General features: G+C 43.4%; 1 protein-coding gene across 1 annotated transcript in view; it reads right to left on the reverse strand.

The window, feature by feature from the left end:
• Positions 1-18,517, reverse strand: part of NSF (N-ethylmaleimide sensitive factor, vesicle fusing ATPase) — a 145,540-nt gene that overhangs the window by 58,131 nt on the left and 68,892 nt on the right. The window contains exon 9 of the mRNA XM_019523518.1: positions 5,037-5,236. Within this exon, the coding sequence (XP_019379063.1) occupies positions 5,037-5,236 (200 nt within the window). The remainder of the gene's footprint in view (positions 1-5,036; positions 5,237-18,517) is intronic.

Here is an 18,517-nt window from a genome sequence, read left to right on the forward strand (position 1 = left end):
CCCCCCCAAACACAACCTAGGAATGCTCTAGGTATCAATTTTTATTGCAAGTGAGGCCACCAGATAAACCTCATTCAAAAGAAAATCAGAGCCCCATGACTGCCTGGTGCTGCAGGCAGTGTAATCTCTCTCTGCCTTCCCCTGATACTGCCTGCACAGAGCAGAGGGGGACAGAGGACTAGAGAAGGTAAACAGCATTGATCAGAGGGATAGCTGATGGAAATGGAAAAGACAGGGTCCTCAAGAGGCCTGGGAGCAAGCTCTGATTGTGGGGGGAAGACAGGCCCAGAGGAAGGCAGACCGAGAGGGGTAGAGGTGGAAGAGATTAATAAATTTTAAGGCTAGAGGGACCATTAGGATGCTCTGGTCTGACCTCTTGTGTAAAAGCTTACAGAATTTTTGTTTGAACCACAGAACGTTTTAGAAAAACACCTGGGGGGGGGGCAGGAAGGCGCAGGATGGCATGGGTGCCAAGTTGTATAGTTGACACCCCAAGAGGTCGTAAGTTCAAGGCCAAAGCACAAGTACTCTTGGTACAGCCCATCAGATTCCAACAAAATCTGTGAATTTTGCTAAATACCTTGTCACAAGAATGTGAGAAAGGAAAGAAATGGACTGGAGTAGAGGTTAGGGCATTAGTTATGAGCTTGAGACTGTTTTACTTAAGAAACTGCCTCTCCCTCTTCCATATTAATAGTGCTATTGTCTGTCAGGAGGGACGCTGGAGTTGGATCCTCCTTGCCATGAAAGAGGGAGGCTAGCTGACTATTATCAGCATGGGCTTGCTCTTACCATGGAATTTGCTCTTGGCTCTTCAATTGAAACTAGCCTTAATCTGATGACCTTCCAAGGACCACTGCAAAAGGTGTGCATTTGGGAGGGGCTTTAGACAACTGAGTTCAAAACCCTGAGGAAAGGAAGGAAGGACAGCAGCTGAGTACAGACCCTGGACTACAGAAACACAGACTTCAACTTATTCCAGGAACTCATGGGCAGGATCCCCTGGGGGACCCGTCTGAAGGGGAGGAGCCCAGGACAGTTGGCTGTACTTTAAAGAAACCTTACTGAGGGCACAGGAACAAACCATCCTGATTTGCAGGAAGACAAGCAATATGGCAGAAGACCAACTTGGAAAAACAACTAGGGAGGAATATAAGAGTATTTGTCAGGAATGCAAGGATGAAGTCAGGAAGGCCAAAGCATAGTTGGAACTGCAGCTAGCAGGGGACATGAAGGGTAACAAGAAGGGTTTCTACAAGTATGTCAGCAACAAGAGGAGGATCAGGGATGATTGGAGAAAAGGGCAAATATAGTGCCCATGTTTAAGAAAGGGAGGAAGGAGAATCCAGGGAACTACAGACCAGTCAGCCTCACCTCAGTTCCTGGAAAAATCATGGAGCAGGTCCTCAAGGAATCAATTTCTAAGCACTTGTGGGTGAAGGCGATTAGGAACAGTCAGCATGGACTCATTAAGGGCAAGTCATGCCTAATCAACCTGACTGCCTTCTATGATGATGACTGGCTCTGCAGATGTGGGTTGAACAGTGGATGTGATATAGCTTGACTTCAGCAAGGCTTTTGATACAGTCTCCCACAACACGAGTTCACAAGCAAGCTAAGGAAATATAGGCTGGATGAACAGACTGTAAAGTGGACCAAAACCTGGCTGAACTGGTACTCAGAGGATCAGGCTCAATTCTAGCTGGCAGCCAGTATCAAGTGGAGTGTCCTAAGGGTTGGTCATGGGGCTGGTTTTGTTCAATATTTTCATCACTGATCTGAAAGATGAGATGGAGTGCAACCTCAGCAAGTTCACGGATGACACCAAGCTGCAGGAGTAGTAGGACTAGGATTCAGAGAGACCTCAAACTAGAGGATTGAACCAAAATACATCTCATGAGGTTCAATAAGGCTGGACTCTGCACTTGTCACTTAGGACAAAACAATCCTTTGTACCACTACAGGCTGGGGACCAACTGCCTAAGCAGCAGCTTTGCAGGACTGGGGGTTACAGTGGACCAGAAGCTGAATATAAACCAACAGTGTGCCCTTGTTGCCAAGGAGGCTGAAGGCATACCAGGTTGCATTAATAAGAGCATGGCCAGCAGATCAAGTGAAGTGATTATGTGACTATTAGACACTGGCGAGGCCACATCTGGAGTACTGTGTTCAGTTTTGGGCCCCCCACTTCAGAAAGGATGGGGACAAATTGGGGAGAGTCCAGCAGAGGACAATGAAAATGGTGAGGGGGCTAGGGCATGTGACTTGGAGAGGCTGAGGAAACTGGGCTTATTTAGTCTGGAGAAGAGAAGACTGAGGGTGGGATTTAATACCAGCCTTTAACCCTCGGAAGGGGGGGGGTTCCAAAGTGGATGGAGCTAGACCGGTCTCAGTGGTGGCAGATGACAGAACAAGGAGCAATGCTCTCAAATTGCAGCAAGGGAAATTTAGGTTAGATATTAGGAAAAATTCTCACAAGGAGGGTAGTGAAGCATTGGACCATGTTACCCAGAGAGGTTGTGGAGACTCCATCCTAGGAAGTTTTTAAGGCTTAGCTAGACAAAGCCTTGGCTAAGGTGATCTAGTTGGGGATGGTCCTACTTGAGCAGGGGGTTGGACTAGATGACCTTCTGAGGTCACTTCCAACCCTAATTTTCCAACTTTATGATCCCATTTATTTAACAAATTGCCAGTGATGGAGAACCCACTATGACTCTTGGTATATTGTTCCAATGGTAAAAAGAAACTGTCCCTTTTCCATGTCATTTTCTGTACCCTCTGGTTCCAGCTGCTATATCTTATCTGAGACTGAAAAGCTTCTGTTGTCACCCTTTAAAAAGCTTCTTTGATAATTAGCCTAAGCTCCTCAGGACTCTCATTAGAAGGCATGTTTTTCAAGCCTTTCACCATCTTTGGGCCTCTGCTGTGGTTCCTCTTCAGTTTCCTAACCTCCTCCTTGAACTACAGGCACCAGACGTGGACCTTATTTCAGCAGTGTTTACATCATTGCTCCTTCTTGTAGAACTTCATATTTGTGGAGTGGTAGTGGTGAGAAGCTGGGACCCAGACAGGGGAATTGATGGACAGACATGCAGAAGCTCTAACCCAGAATTGGGGGGGAATGAAAATTGGTAAGAGAAAACAGTGTGCAGGAAAGAGGAAGCTTGGAAGAGGAAACACAGGGCCCCAGATATGGGGGAGGGAAGAGGCACACAGAAAGCTTTCATAATATATGTAGAGAGGACAGAACATCTACCATGAGTGGGTGGAAGAAGCTGCAACAAGTCCCCTAGACTAGAGAGGACAATGGACAGTGGCATATAGGGAGCTTATGGAGGAATAAAAGCAGGCCCCAGTGTCTACGATACATTCATCCTACAGAAATGTGCAACCCTCAGGAGTATCATGCTACATCTTCCTAAGCACGTTTTCAAATACGAGCAATAGAAGGATCATTCACTTCAGGACTCAAAGCCTAACCAGGTGTGACTGGGAAAAAACAGTACAGAATACTTGTTCAGCGCAGACTTACATTGTCATGCAGTTTTTCTCCTCTCCAAAATTCTTCCTCAAAAAGTATTTTGTTTCCAGCGTCTGCTGTCCACAATGTGAACACTGTGTGAATACGCTGTCACCTTGGCAATCTTCCCCAGGCACAAGTCATTACAATACTGACCTTTAAAAGACCTTCCTAATCTCACAACCTGTCATCAGGACAAGCTCTCCCAGCCAATCTAGGGTCTATTTCATCAGGTGTGTTACCTCAAAGGAGGAGTCCACAGATGTTACTTTTATTACAAGAGCAGGATGGAAGGACCTCTGTGGAGATGGACCAGCTCTAATTAACACTCTTCCCAGAACCGCACAGTTGAAATTGAGCAACAAGTCTCTTAAAGCGCAAATTCTTACCACGTTTCATTAAAAAAATATGTCTACCAACACTGGATCTAGAAAATCTTTTCTGTATAAGATGCTATTTGCTACCATCTACCATAAAAGGCTGTACTAAATTTGGCTGAGGAGCATCACAGGTACAACACTTTCCTAGTAGCAGGTACAAACAACCAAGAGCCACCTAACAGCTTATTCCTTCTGCCCAGCACATAAGAAACAGTATTTTGACCTTTAATTTTCAGATGGCTAGAAAAAAAGCCCAACCTTTAGTACTGACTGCATCTTTAACGGCCATAGAGAAATATTATTAATTTACCCCCTTGTCCCCAACACCACCACTGGTGTGTGTGTGTGGGGGGAAATCACTGTACCTAACCTAGTTTTGTAATATTGTTTCTACTTGCTAGTTTGTTTTAAGCAATAATAATTAATGACACACTGAGATATCCTATAATCCTGGGACCAAGGAAATGTGAATTTTAGGCATTTAAGCTTATCCCACACTTATGCCTTTATCTTGTGCCTGCTGAAGTCAGGGGTAAAACTCCTACTGACTTCAATGGCAGAGGATTAGAAGCCTGAGGGTAACATTTAGCACCCATTTCCTTGCTCACATCCTATTCTGAACAGCTGCCACACTCTATAATGCAAAACAGTCAGAGAAAACATCATCCAAAAGTAGCATAAAAAAGGCTCGTAAAACACTTTGAAATGCTCCCAGGTTCACAAGGACACTGCCAATCAAGGGATCAACAGCTTCTTTTCTCTAAACAAACACTTCTATTCTACTTTAAACTCCTCTACTGGACAAGGGCAATGTAGTTGTAGCTGTCTCTTCCCCCCCCCCCCCCCAAGATCATTTGGCCTAAAAGATGACATAAGTTATGGCAGCTGATAAGGGAAACTGCAATACCTTCAGCATAGAGAAGCAGCCTGAAAAAAAATTAGCCTGGAGATTACGTTATTTTGCTAACAGAGAAAACTACTGCCCTGCTGTCATAATGATTCAGTGGGTAAGTGTGACCACAGATGGATCAGTGAGTCACACTAAATGCTCAAGACAATAAATTTCTAATTATAAACCTCCTCTTTAGTTATTCTTCACGTGTGTATGTTGACAGTGATATTTATTCTTGCATTACCCTCCTTTGTTCCTCTTCTGCATCAGCGAAGAGCTTGCGGATGTTGGCCTCTGACTCGCCTACATATTTGTTAAGGATTTCTGGACCATTGACCACTTTTGGTTCTCTGGCATTCAGCATCTTGCCAATCTGTCTTGCCATGAGTGTTTTACCACAGCCTGGTGGTCCATATAACAGGATACCTTTCACATGCTTGCAACCTAAAACAGAAACAAGCTTATTAAAGAGAGGCAAACTGAAAGATATAAACAAATGTACCAGTGACTAGGGAATCGCCACACCCAATCCAGTGTTTCTATGTGGGTCCCGTGACGAATGCATTTTTGACCCAGTATATCATCTCATCAGTAAAATGGAACCGGGAGTATAGAACCATCAGCCTAGATCAAACCCATGGTACTGTTTTCAGAAGAAGGTGCAAAAACCCTACAGCAGAGGTTCCCAACCACTGGGCCACGGTCAGGTACCAGGCCTTGACGGGTTGGCTGCCGGGTGATGACAACTCAGATCCCCGTCTGTCCACCCAGACAAGAGGCTTCTGCCACTGGCAGTCACACACAAGGTTAAAGCTAGGCACTGGGGCAGCCTCAGAAGGGAGACAGCAGGCTCTGTGTGCCCTACCCCACTCCCACCAGTCCACAGTATAAAAGGTTGGGAACCACTACCCTGCAGTACCAATACCCAGCATAATCTTTCTGTCATGAAGGTTTGACCTTAAAAAATTTAACAGACAACTTAGAACATGAATCATTAATTTATATACATTTCAAATTCTGGTTAGTGACAACGTGACAACTCTGGAGAGCTATATAAATTTCCAAAGCCCCTTCTAAAATTTTGCCAAATTCTTGGCCTGAACAATATACCATGGCAATTTGGGAAGATCCAGGATTGTGCAAGGTAGTGCAGCAACACCTGCTTTGGCAGTCTGAAAGGTGTGCAGTGAGCTCTCTTAGCTCACCAGCATGTCAGTGCAGCATCTGCCCAAGTTCTACCTGTGCTAATCTGCTCCGAGCCTACCAGCTAGTTGGCGCAGACTCAGGCGAGAGCCCCTGCTTTTATACAGCTCTGAAGCCCAAGGGGTGAATGCTCCCACTCTGCCCTCTCTTCCTCCCCATCCTACTGAATTCAGTGGCAAGGGAAAAGATGGGATGAAAGCCTGGTCCAACTAGCTGTTGAGCTCAAAGCTCTGGCAGGAGCTATTCCGACATGCTAATGAACTCAGAGCTAACTGCACACCCACCACACTGCCAAAGGGAGGTGAGACCAGGCTACCACTCCCTCTCCTCATCCTCAGGGAATTGTACTTGCATGGTAATGATTTCCACAGCCTAATTATGCATTACCTGAAAAATATCACATCAGTCCTAGTGAAGTTTGCAGAGGAACAAGCCAGTTGTGCCAAGCAAATGTAGATCACTATGTAGGATCAGCTCACTTAAGTCCCACTTCAATACAATTAAATGCAAAAATCAAACTTCTAAGAACAATATATGCCACACTTGTGTATATATGACCCAACTGAAACATATCCCAAAACAAGACCAAGGAAGTGCCCCATTGTAATAATTTTTTGCATCACCGTATGGACAGCTTATGATCTATTCTCTTTTGTCTACAACTGTCCTTTACTAGGCTCTGTTGCATGATTCCTGAGTGAGAGCAAAAGTAGAGCAGAGTGGCTGCCACCACTTCTTCCCATGAATAAGTCCTCAAATCATGCCTCCTGTCATGTATGTGTGGCATTGCAGGAGGTATAATTGTTGAGATCAGGGATTAGATCCCACTGAACCTTTAAACAAACACCTGTCAGCAGCTTAAAGCACATGGACCATAGAAGTCTAATTCCTGTGAAGGGGTAATATAGCCTATATCCAGAAAGACAGTCAAGGAAAGCCAAGGAAGACACATTTGTGGAGCCCATTCAAACTAAAGGAAACTTAAAGCATACAGGTCTAGTGTGTAAAGCCCAAACATACCAGCTGGGTGAGTAACCAAAAGGAGGATTTCTACCAAGACTGCAGGATAGAAAAGCTATTTTAGTAATGTTTTTTTCTGGTCAGATTCAAGAAACTACAGGACTATTAGGAAGAACCAACTATCTCTTCCTCTCCTGCCCTCCTCCCCATATCAAAAGCATAAGCTAAGTGCTATTTACTGAACATGGACAAACATACTTAATGAAACATTTACAGATGAGATCCTACATGTAAAAAGTACAAGGAAGTTCCCAAGTAGGCTTCTCTCAGTAATTCTAAGAAAGCCCTCTAGCACAGAAGCAGAGAGCATATTGATGAATTAAGGATCCAAAACATGAAATGCCTGGGTAGTTTTTCCATTAATTGTACTAGCAGATTAAGGCTAGCGCAAGCTCACCAAATACAAAAACCTGCATGTGCAACAGGGGTTGCTGCCAGAACTAGTTTCTGATGAAAGTGACACAGGAAAACAAAGACAGAGAAATAAATGGATTTAAATCAGTAGGGGAGTGTGGGAAAAGGTAAGCCGGCTCCATGGGGAAGTGACAGGAGTTAGGCTGATGACAAGGGAGGCAGCGCTGTATGGACACCTGACCAAATATCAGGGGCCCCAGACAGGCCGCTTCGACCAGTTGGTGTCCCACAACAGGAGCGCCCTGTGGCAATGCAGGAACCTCCTGTTATACAGGCACACTGAGCTCAAGGAAATGGACTGTGTCAGAATGTTTCTGAGCAAAGTCCAGCCCTACTACAGGAAATCAGTGGGAGAGGATGGAGAAGACGCAGCCAACTCTTGACAACACTGGAAAAGCAACACTTGGCACAGACTGTTTAAAGCTGTTTCTGCCCGAGTACTGGGACAGCCCCCCTTTTCCAGGCTACCATCCATGCTGGTTTCATCCTGCTGCACCTTAACACACACACACACACACACACACACACGTCAAGTTTTGCTTTCAGAAGCTTGAGGTGCAGTTTCCCAGAAACCCCTGCACTTATCTCCTTGAAATCTGGCAGGCCTCATGCCCCCAGGAGGGGCTGCCATCCCTGCTGTTTTCATCTCAATCTGCCAAAAAAATGACAAAGTTATAGGTAATTCAGTGATTCCCTATTATAGTCTATGGCTGAATCTCTGAATCAAAATCACTGTCCTCCAAATTAGCTGAATCCAAAGCAAATCCCTATTCGCACTGGCCACATACACACCACTCCATATATGAACTGAAAGCAGTAGGGAACAATCTTATTAGCTTGCATATTAAGAATAGAGACCAGCAATGCTAAGTTTACACTATCAGTGGGGTTCAGTATAGGGTTAAAATGTTCTCACGGTACACAACTGAAGAACAAGGAGTGCCTTCCGTTAGCTGTGGCCATAAAGTGGGAGAAAGGAAAGATAACGGGGAGTTCAGTCTACACAGACTTAATACCTCTCCTCTGTTAACTTCAACAGGCTATTAGGATTCCTTTCAGCCCACAGACGGTACCCAGGACAATTTTTACTTTTACTGATGATTCTCTCACCCCCCCAGAAAAAATCAGTGCTTTCACATTCTTGCTATACTCAGCAAGCAGGTCTCCAGGACATATTGCTGAAGGAGGAAAAAAGCCCAAAGAACCTAACCTTTCCATGATGAAGCAAGCTCCTGCCAGGCCCTTTATGGTGAATGAATTAGACTGACAAGCCTAGAACAATCTATAAACAGGAAAACTCTTTTGCATGGTTGATCTGAGCTCAGGAATTCCTATGCAAACAGGTAGGGAGATTCACTAGACTCAGTTCTATTTTATACCACTGCACCCAGACAATCCCACATACATTCTGGACAGGGGGACAGAGAAAGGATGGAAGCCCTAATTACTGGAATCTAACGTCAATAAAATGAAGTAATTTGCTTTGGATTTCCAGTGGCAAATTAAGATGCCAAAGGTGTGTAGGGTACAGGTGGGGGGAGTGGGAGAAGGGGGAAAACAGGAGAGACTTGAACCTGTTTAAGAGCTATGCTCATCTCCCAGTAGATTAGATCAGATCAGATCAGTCTAAGAAGCCTGAACATTTAATTGTTTGGTGAAGAAAAAACCATTACTCACTGGAACCAGCTTAGTGTCAAATGTTGCTCACTTCGTAAATCATTTCTATTTTTAGAGATTAGATTCCTCTTATCAAATATTGGACTTTCTGTATTAGTCCTGTTCTACATAATTATGTAACGTCTGAATTAAAACTCTTGCAGTGTTCAATTTACTGGTTTAATAGAGGAAAAAAGGTAATGGTCTTAAGGCCTGGAACCCGAAGACAGGTTCAGCTTCTAGAACCATGGGTACAAGCAGAGTGACCTTGAGCAAGTCAAATGGCCAGAAGTTTAGATGCAGATAACAATACGTTCCCCTCCTGCTCTTTGTTTGGTCTGAGTTACATTTCAAATTCTTCAGGAGACAGTATTTCAAGCTACATATAGCACCTAACACAATAGGACTTTTGCATTCATACTTGTAATGGTAGCAACGCATGTTAAAGTACATAAAAATCTATAATGGTAAAGAAGCCAGTTAATTTTACTCTTTGACCTATTACTAAGCAATTTCATCTCTCTTATAACAACATACTAATATTACACTGCTGTTTCATTTCCCTGCTCCTCCGGCACTATGATGGATACTTAAACATGTTAATTTCAATTTGAATAACTGTACTTTGCAAGGTATTCTGACATGTATGTGTCTCCACTTCCCTTTCTCTTACACCTCTCTGATGTTTGCACATTATGAATACACATAAACATTTAATAAAACAACAAAGTATACTGTTTCAATGGAGCAACACTAGCAATGCTTAGAATTTTGCCTTGTAAAGTGTTCTGAAAACTAAGTGAAACATTGCCTAACACAGCAAAGCTGACACATTTTCTGCTGAGAAAACAATGAAAGCTTTACCACAAGAAAGGTATTATTAGAGAGACCTGTGTGAAAGAATTTGTTAGTCAACTTTCAAGCATCCCAAAGTCAAAAACAAAAATAAAATAATGGCAGTAAAGACCAATTTTACACAAGAATGAACACAGCAATGATAAATTAGAAGCAATCCCTGTCAAATTAGTGTCAAGAAAGGGATTGTTAGCACATTTTGTGGGGGAACATGATCTCCTATGTAGCCAAAAAGTGCAAGGTAGGATTTGGATGATGAGTGATGCTCTGGAGGGGAATCCCAAGCATAGAAACCAGTTGACGCTTAGACAGCCCCACCATGCTCAGTCAAGAAAGGCTAACAAAAAGCTACTGACAAGTCAAGGCACATGTAACACAAACAAGTTTGGGAATCTCTTGCAACAGGCAAGCCAGCTATACTGAATGCATACATTTTCACATAGAACACCTGCATAAAGGGCCATGATGAGGAGACAAGCTACTGAGACTGAATTGTACTACATTTTGCAACACTTTACTTTCTGTAAAATTACAGTATATATGTTAAAATGGCGAAGTGTGTAGTGAAGGGATTGGGATCACTGAATCAATGACAGAAAAGTAGCAGTGCATTCAGCCACTCACTAAACCCAGATTAGAAGGGTAATGTTTGTACAAGGCAATTCAGGGATATTCTGTTCTGGGACAAACAAAGGCACAACTTATCTGGAAGGTCTGTTCCTAACCTAAAAATGCAGGACCAGGAATAGTGGTGCTGTAAGTCCCAGCTCCAATACTAACTTCTTGGCAAGTGACTTAATATTCCCTATCTCTGCTTTTCCTCCACCTGAAAATTGAGGCTAATGCTAATCCTCTGCTTCACAGGGATGTCAAGGGCTAGGTACAGACAATCAAAAAGCCCGAGGCCAAATCAGTTCAATCTTTGCAGGTTAGTCTAAGCTGCACAGATTAAATTGAGACAGAAGTGAACAGACATTTACCTTTGATTCAAGAAACAAAGCCACATGCCTGCAGTGTCTTAGGCCAGAAGCCAGGGGGTCACTAGAGCATGCTCTCTGGCTGCATGTTCACGTCCTCTTCCTGCTGCCCCCAAGGTCTCTGGGATTTGCAGTCCAGAATTACAGCAGCAGGACACTGCAGGGTTGTTCATCACTTCTTCCTGCTTCCAGCTGCCTCTGGGATTCGTAGTCCACAGTTGCAGCCAGAAGTAAGTTTGAGCAGGGGAAGGGGTGTTTAACCCCTCTCACTGGCCCCAGACCTCAGCCGGGGTTTGCATGGGGGAGGGCGGTCTCCCCCACTCCCCATAGACTGGGCTATATACCCAGCTGGGCTTTGCCCCCACAACCATTGCCAGCCAGGCCTCACTGCTCGGGCTAGGGGGCAGAGGGGTGGGGCCAGCCCTGCTCTCTGGAGCAGACAGCACAGCCTAGCCCAGGGCTGGAAAGCATGCTGGGAGACTGATTTAACGTGAATCAGGAAGGCGTCTGGAACAGAAGTTTCATAAACTGGTTTGACCTAAATCAGTTAAGTCTGATACTACATTCAGCCAGCTTTATCTTAAACCAGTTTCAGACATTTTGAAGCTGGTTTATGTGCACTAAACTTCTGTTCTGTTACAGGTTGAAACCAGTTTCTGATCACGTAAACCAGTCTGTGTGCAACGTCTGTCTGTAGAGGCTAAAGCAAAGAGTTCCTTTCAAATAGGAAGCTACATACTGTTACGATCAGACAATTTTCTTGCACAGCTACATCAACCTGGCCAAATATTAAAACAAACAGGCCTTAGTTAAAATAGACAGGTGATGACAAACTAAAAATACTACATCCCAAATCACACTGCAATTCCATGCACCCAGGAGGAGTTTTGATTAAGTTTTATCTTCACTCTGCAGACTGTACCAGCATGACCAAATGTCAATACTATTATGAGGATCTTATGAACTCGGATTATTTGCAGACAAGCATTTCCAACTCACCAGGCTAAGTATTAGGACTATCATTCGGTTTAAGTTCATTTATGTAATAGGATACTGGATTATCTCACAATTTAATTACCTACTCGGTCTCTAACAATACATATGTAGATCCAAACTGCAAAATAGGCAAGAAAAAAAAAAAGACAGACATCAACGGGTAATAAAATTAGGAGACACTGATGAAGATTCAAAGAGACAATGGCAGGCCATTTGTGATAGAAACACAAATGGAAACTCTGACCAGAGTTCCAAGTTAGCAAAAATAAATTCATGGCTATTAAAGTTAGTTTAATTTTTCCTAATGCATTGCCTCCCTTGAAACATCAACACAAAATTGCCTAAATGGATAAGGGATTTTCCTATTTAGCACTGTAATTCCCCCTTGACTTAAAATCAAAGCATTCTGGTGTGATCATATCATTCAGGTGCACCTAAGAGAAACCAACATCTGTAGAAACGTACCAGCCCTGAATACAGCAGGAGTGATATTTATCTTTATACATTAATCTTCAAGCAGGTTAGGGTATGATTATGGTTCCAAGCCTTCACCTGCCACACATGGAAGAGAAATTTTCCATTAACACACAGTTGGATGGAATTTCCCCTTTCCCTCATCAAATAAACTTTCCATTATTCCTACCTAGATACACTACCTCCAGTTAACCTCTGTGGGATTTAAGTACTATGACAAGAAGTTACACTGAAGAAACTTGCTCCTGCTTCTTACTCCAAAGGCTGGAGTGTGCACAGTCCTATTTCTCACCTACCAGAATTTTTTTTAATATATTTTAAAGACCAGGTGCTTGACATAACAAATCACATACTACTACAAAGAAAAAACCCATCCACAAATATCAGTATGCTCTTACTAAGGCATTAAAAACCACCTCTCTCAGCTTTTCTTCATTATGCATTGTATAGCCATGAAGGGAAGGTTTTTATTTTGTTTTCTTTTTTTTTTTAAATGCACATATATTACATACAGAAGGCTCCAACTAGATTTATGGCAATGGTAGGACATTTATCAGTTTTGTTCAGATGGAATGCGATAAAAATGAGAATAAATCACCCCTAAGTATGAGTTTCCAACGTACACACAAAGTGCCTTTGGCTACACAATCAAAAAACATAATCCAAAATGGGATTGTGATGGCACGTTCACAGTGGATACAAAACAAACTAATCTACCCATTAGCCACCACTGCAGCAGCAAGAGAGCAACTACCTCATCTTTTAACAGCCTGATAATAAATGTGTAGCCAAATATCTAATTTAATATTAAGTATGATCACTGATGAGCTTACATTTATTTGTAATTCTTGTGTCTGGCTGTTAATACCCACAAGGCTCACTAGCAATTTTCTGCAGCCTTTAGTACTAAAAGCTAGATGCTACTTCTTTACTCGAAAGCCAAGTGCCTGGAAATGCAATGGACTTTTATAAAATTACAAACAAATGAACACCAGTGGGTTGCTGGCTGCCCTAACAATACCACTGCATGCCCACACAAACAGAGCAGGGCAACTACCTGCAACCAAGGGTCTCTTTGCAGGAGTTGAGGGGGAGTTTTATTCTGTGATTAGAGCTGTATTAGAGCTCTATTCAATTGAAGAAAAGTGGTTAACACCCCAGGTACTTCCTTCTCCTACCTGCTTGGGGCCCAATTCATGAATTTCCCATTACATGAAACTACAGAGCAACTCTTTTGCCCTAATGAAGAATTTTCTTCTCTCCCCATCTTCATCCTGGAAAACCTATGCTTTTTAATTGTTTCTTCTACTTCAGGAAGCATCAATTCTATCTCCTGCACCTTTCAAGCCAGTCTCCCTAGGTCTAATAACTTGGACAATTTAAGGATCACCTTACTCTTAGCCCACTAGTGAAGGGGTTCAATCCTCTCTTGATTTTCATAGGGTCAGGGGCATACTACACAGGACATTCAGTATAATCATTTCATCAGCTTTCCCCTGGTTAACACTTTTATCTTCCAAATTAAAAGATTGTGGCTGCCACTCCATCCCACGTATGCTTACTAAATCCATGTAACAGAGGTTAAGCAATTGCCATAATTAGTTGTAAACTGTAGATTTCATGTAAGTGCAAGAATAACTTGCAATCAAGCCAGCAGAATATTTACTTAAACAGCAATTTCTTTGTAGTAAGAACAGGCCTTATCTCTGACTCCATAAAGTGCAATGTAAACATATAGTGTGACGTTTCATTATTGAAGTCAATGGTAAAGTTAGTAATAAACCATGGAGTCCTGGCTTCCAATTCACTGCACTAACCACTAATAACACTCCCTTCTGAAAAGGAAGGTCTGCTAATCTGCACTGGTGCCGCAACATTTAAAAGGAGACTATGGCTAGAACTGATAATGGTTTCAAGAACTATGAAAAGCTCCATTCCTACATAGAGAAAAATTACACGCAAGCTACAGTAAAAGAACAGGATTATGATTACAATGTCAAATATTCAAAAGCAGCTTATAAAATCTAAAACTTAGCCTGCTTGTGCATATGCACTACGAGACCATGTTTACCCACATCACTGAAGGCTACTTTTTCACAGGACCCCTGCCTCATCTAGTGCACAGAATAGATTGTGACCACTGGATGACGAACCACCCAAAATGCTGTTTTCTCCCCATTGTGCAAGGCGTGGTGCCAGGCCTTATTTACAAACCCTGCTTTCAAGACAAAATTGTTCATTTCCTCAGGGGCTTCGCCATGGTGCTCATCAGCTTTACTAACATAAATGAATTTATTCTGACAACACCCTGTGAAGTAAATGGATTTTCTCCTCACTTTACAGATGAAAGCTGAGGCACAGATATTAAGGTCAAAAGTATCCTCTAATTTGGAGTGTCTAATTTGATCCCCCTGGGACTCAATTTTACACACTGTTTTGCATCATAGAGCATTTCACATCTGCAAAACAAATTCCAAGTTTCCTCAGGTCTCTCCATTTCTCTGCTCCTAGGCTGTGTCCTATTCTCATCCAAACATGATGTCCTAGCATTCCCCAGCTCCTAGTCCTAAGTCTCTTCGCCCTGCCAGTCCCAGTTCTGTCCTACTTTCTACCTCCTTGTCAGACCTGTCTCCTCTGCCCCAACCCAGTGGTTCCTAGCCCCAGTTCCCCATCTTAATCCCAACCAGTCCCACTTTCTGATTTCCTTTTCCCCATCGTGCTCCCCTGACTTACAACACTGGGGCCCTAATCCATGCCTGGGGCTCCTAAATGGTACCACAGTAATAAGAGATATTAATGGAAACCTTCAGGTACACCACGCATGATGCAACGTTGGTAACACCCTTAGCTATTCACAATTCACACTGAAAGTTCCTCATCATTCAGTTTACCCATATAAAAATTAGATTCTTTTTTGGAAGACAAACTGCATGCTTTTAAACCCATACTTCCAGGCAATAATCACAGGACTACTTTAGCAGAGGTTCTTAATGCCAGAAGGAGTTGTGACAAAATGTGTCTCCTAAGTTTTCAGCTCTCATACACCAGATTTCAAAGTGATCTGTATGGCCTGTCTTTTACAGATCTGGGTGACTACTGATAATTTATATGGTCCATCTCTAAACATTCTTTGGAAGTTATGGAAACCACACATTACAAGCAATTCTTAAAGAGTCAATACAGTCTCTGTGCAGTTAGAGTAGAGAATAGCATATTTATTGCCTTCTGAACACAAGGCAATGTGCATGTACTCCACAGCAAATAGAAAAGGGCAACTTCTGCAGTTGTAGATAGCAACCAATTGCTTTCTTTTCCTTTCCTAATAAATTATATGTTAACCTGAACAGATGTCACATTGACATTTGAGATCTGAAACATAGTTGAAGAGCAAGTTATGACTAATATGGGGGGAGAGTGTCAGAAAGCTTTGTTTTTTCAAATTTAAGATAAGCTCTTTAGCCCTAGGGTTCATCTGAGAGAACAGGAAAGTTCTGCTGGGAGTCTTAACCTTCCCTTCCCAGCAAAATACCTCTTTGTGTAGTATGTGTGTAAACATGCAGAGGCAAGGGTCTATGTATTTATACAAACATGGCAATCTCTAACTCATTGCCAGTGGTATTCAATACACTAGTACTCTTTTAAAGAAAAATCATTTTAGTAGCATGGTTTGCTTAATACAGGAAGAAAAAGGCCCGAACATGAGAATCATAATAGGGTTGGAAGGGATTTTCCAGGACCACTTAGTCCAAGCCTCTACACAGCATAGGACGTACTATTCCTAAACCATTTCAGACAGATGCTCAGTCAGGCTCCTCTTGAAAACCTCCACTGAAGGCGATTCTACAGTTTCTCTAGGCAGCTTGTTCCACTGTCTTACCATTCTTACACTTGGAAAATTTTTCCTAAAATTTAATCCAAATTTACTTTGCTGTAGATTAAATTCACTGCCTTATGTCCTGCCCTCTATAGCAGAGGAGAACAGTTTTTCTCCCTGCTTTATGGCAGCCTTTCAAAGGAGAACAGATTGTGCCTAGAGGCTTCCCAATTTCTAGACACAGCCAAAGTTCTTGACCTCTGAATTATACTGCTGCCATCTCAGCATTACATTTGCAGAGTCAATTTTTGCATGCAATAAGAGTGTCTTGCATTTAAAGGTATCTCAAGCCAATAAGAACACTGGAGAAATATAATCCTATTGTGGTGTTTTATTGGTTAATGTGCTGTCATTCAATATTCTGTTGAAGGAACTGTAGGTGTAGCTGCATCAAAACCAGGAAGAGGAACTGAAATTTCATAGATTTCATAGACATTCGGGCTAGAAGGGACCCCGGAGGATCACTGAGTCTAGCCCCCTGCCCCAGGGGCATGAAGTCAGCAGGGATCATAGGATTCCAGCAAGATAAGCATCCAAATGCGTCTTGAAGGTGTTCAAAGTGCGTGCTTGAACCGCCTCCGACGGTAGTCTATTCCAAACCTTGGGGGCTTGGACAGTAAAGAAGTTCTTCCTTACGTTCAGCCTGAATCGGTCATGGCAGAGTTTGTGACCATTCGATCTTGTCATCCCGTGGGGCACTCTGGTGAACAGACATTCCTCCAGATCCTGATGAGCACCCCTCAAACTTATAGGTAGCCACCAGATCACCCCTGACCCTGCATGTTTCCAGGCTGAAGAGTCCCAAGGCTCTCAGCCTCTCATCATAAGGTCTGTTTTCCTGACCTCTGATCACGCGCATGGCTCTCTTCTGCACCCTCTCAAGCTTATCCGCATCCTTTTTGAATTGCGGAGCCCAAAACTGGACACAGTACTCCAGCTGTGGCCTCACCAAGGCCGAGTACAATGGGAGAATGGCATCCCAGGATTTGCTTGAGAAGCATCTATGGATGCAAGCCAGTGTTTTGCTCGCTTTACTAGCCACAGCATCACATTGAAGGCTCACGTTCATCTTGTGGTCAATCATGACCCCCAAGTCCCTTTCATCTGTAGTACGAACCAGCATAGCACTGCCAAGCCTTTAAGCATGCCATGGGTTTTTCCTCCCAAGGTGGAGAACCTTGCATTTTTCGGTGTTGAACACCATCAGGTTCTCATCCACCCATTTCATTAGCCTATCAAAATCTGCCAGGATCACCCTCCTGTCCTCAGGTGTGGATGCTTTACCCCAGAGTTTGGTCAGTCTGCTTCTGACTCCAATGTCTACATCATTGATGAAGATGTTAAACAGTATAGGCCCTAGGACAGAACCTTGAGGGACCCCACTGGTCACAGGACACCACGATGATTGGCTTCCGTCAACCACCACCCTCTGGGTCCTACCGTGGAGCCAGTTCCTCAGCCAGTGGATCGTGGTGAGGTCGAGGCTGCAGTTAGCCAGTTTCGCCAAGAGGTGATCATGGGATACCAGATCGAAGGCTTTTTTGAAGTCAAGATATATGACATCAATCTCTTCCCCGTTGTCCAGGTGCTAGGTCATCTGGTCATAAAAGGAAATGAGACTGGTCAAGCAAGACCTACCTCCAACAAACCCATGCTGGGTATCCATCAGGATATTGCCGTCAGCTAGTCTGTTAAAGATGGCCTCTTTGATAATCTTTTCCAAGACCTTCCCCAGGACAGAGGTCAGGCTGATGGGTCTGTAGTTTGCTAGATCTACTTTCCTCCCATCCTTGAAGATAAGCACGACATTAGCTTTCTTCCACTCTTCAGGCACTTCACCAGAGCACCAGGAGTTCTCAAAGATCCATGCTAGGGGCTGAACTATGATGCTTGCCAGCTCCTTGAGTACCCTTGGGTGTAAACCATCAGGGCCGGCTGACTTGAAGGTATCCAGCCTGTCAAGGTGTTCCTTCATGAGGTCAGCCTCGATGGAGGGTAAGGAATCCCCCTCACCTGGGCCTCCCTGACCCACAGTGGGCAGGGGCATCCCATGGGACTGGTGAAAAACTGACGCGAAGTACCCATTTAGCAAGTTTGCTTTTTCCTGGGCATCGGTTCTCAGTTGTCCAATCTGGTTTAGCAGGGGTCCGCTGTTGCCCTTGCTTTTCCTCCAGCTCCCCACATATCTAAAAAAGGACCTGTTATTGTCCCTGATATTTGTAGCTAGCTGGAGTTCCATTGCAGTCTTGGCTTTCC

This window comes from Gavialis gangeticus, unplaced genomic scaffold, assembly GCF_001723915.1.
Source record: "Gavialis gangeticus isolate Ggan-Ray unplaced genomic scaffold, GavGan_comp1, whole genome shotgun sequence".
Taxonomy (NCBI): domain Eukaryota; kingdom Metazoa; phylum Chordata; order Crocodylia; family Gavialidae; genus Gavialis; species Gavialis gangeticus.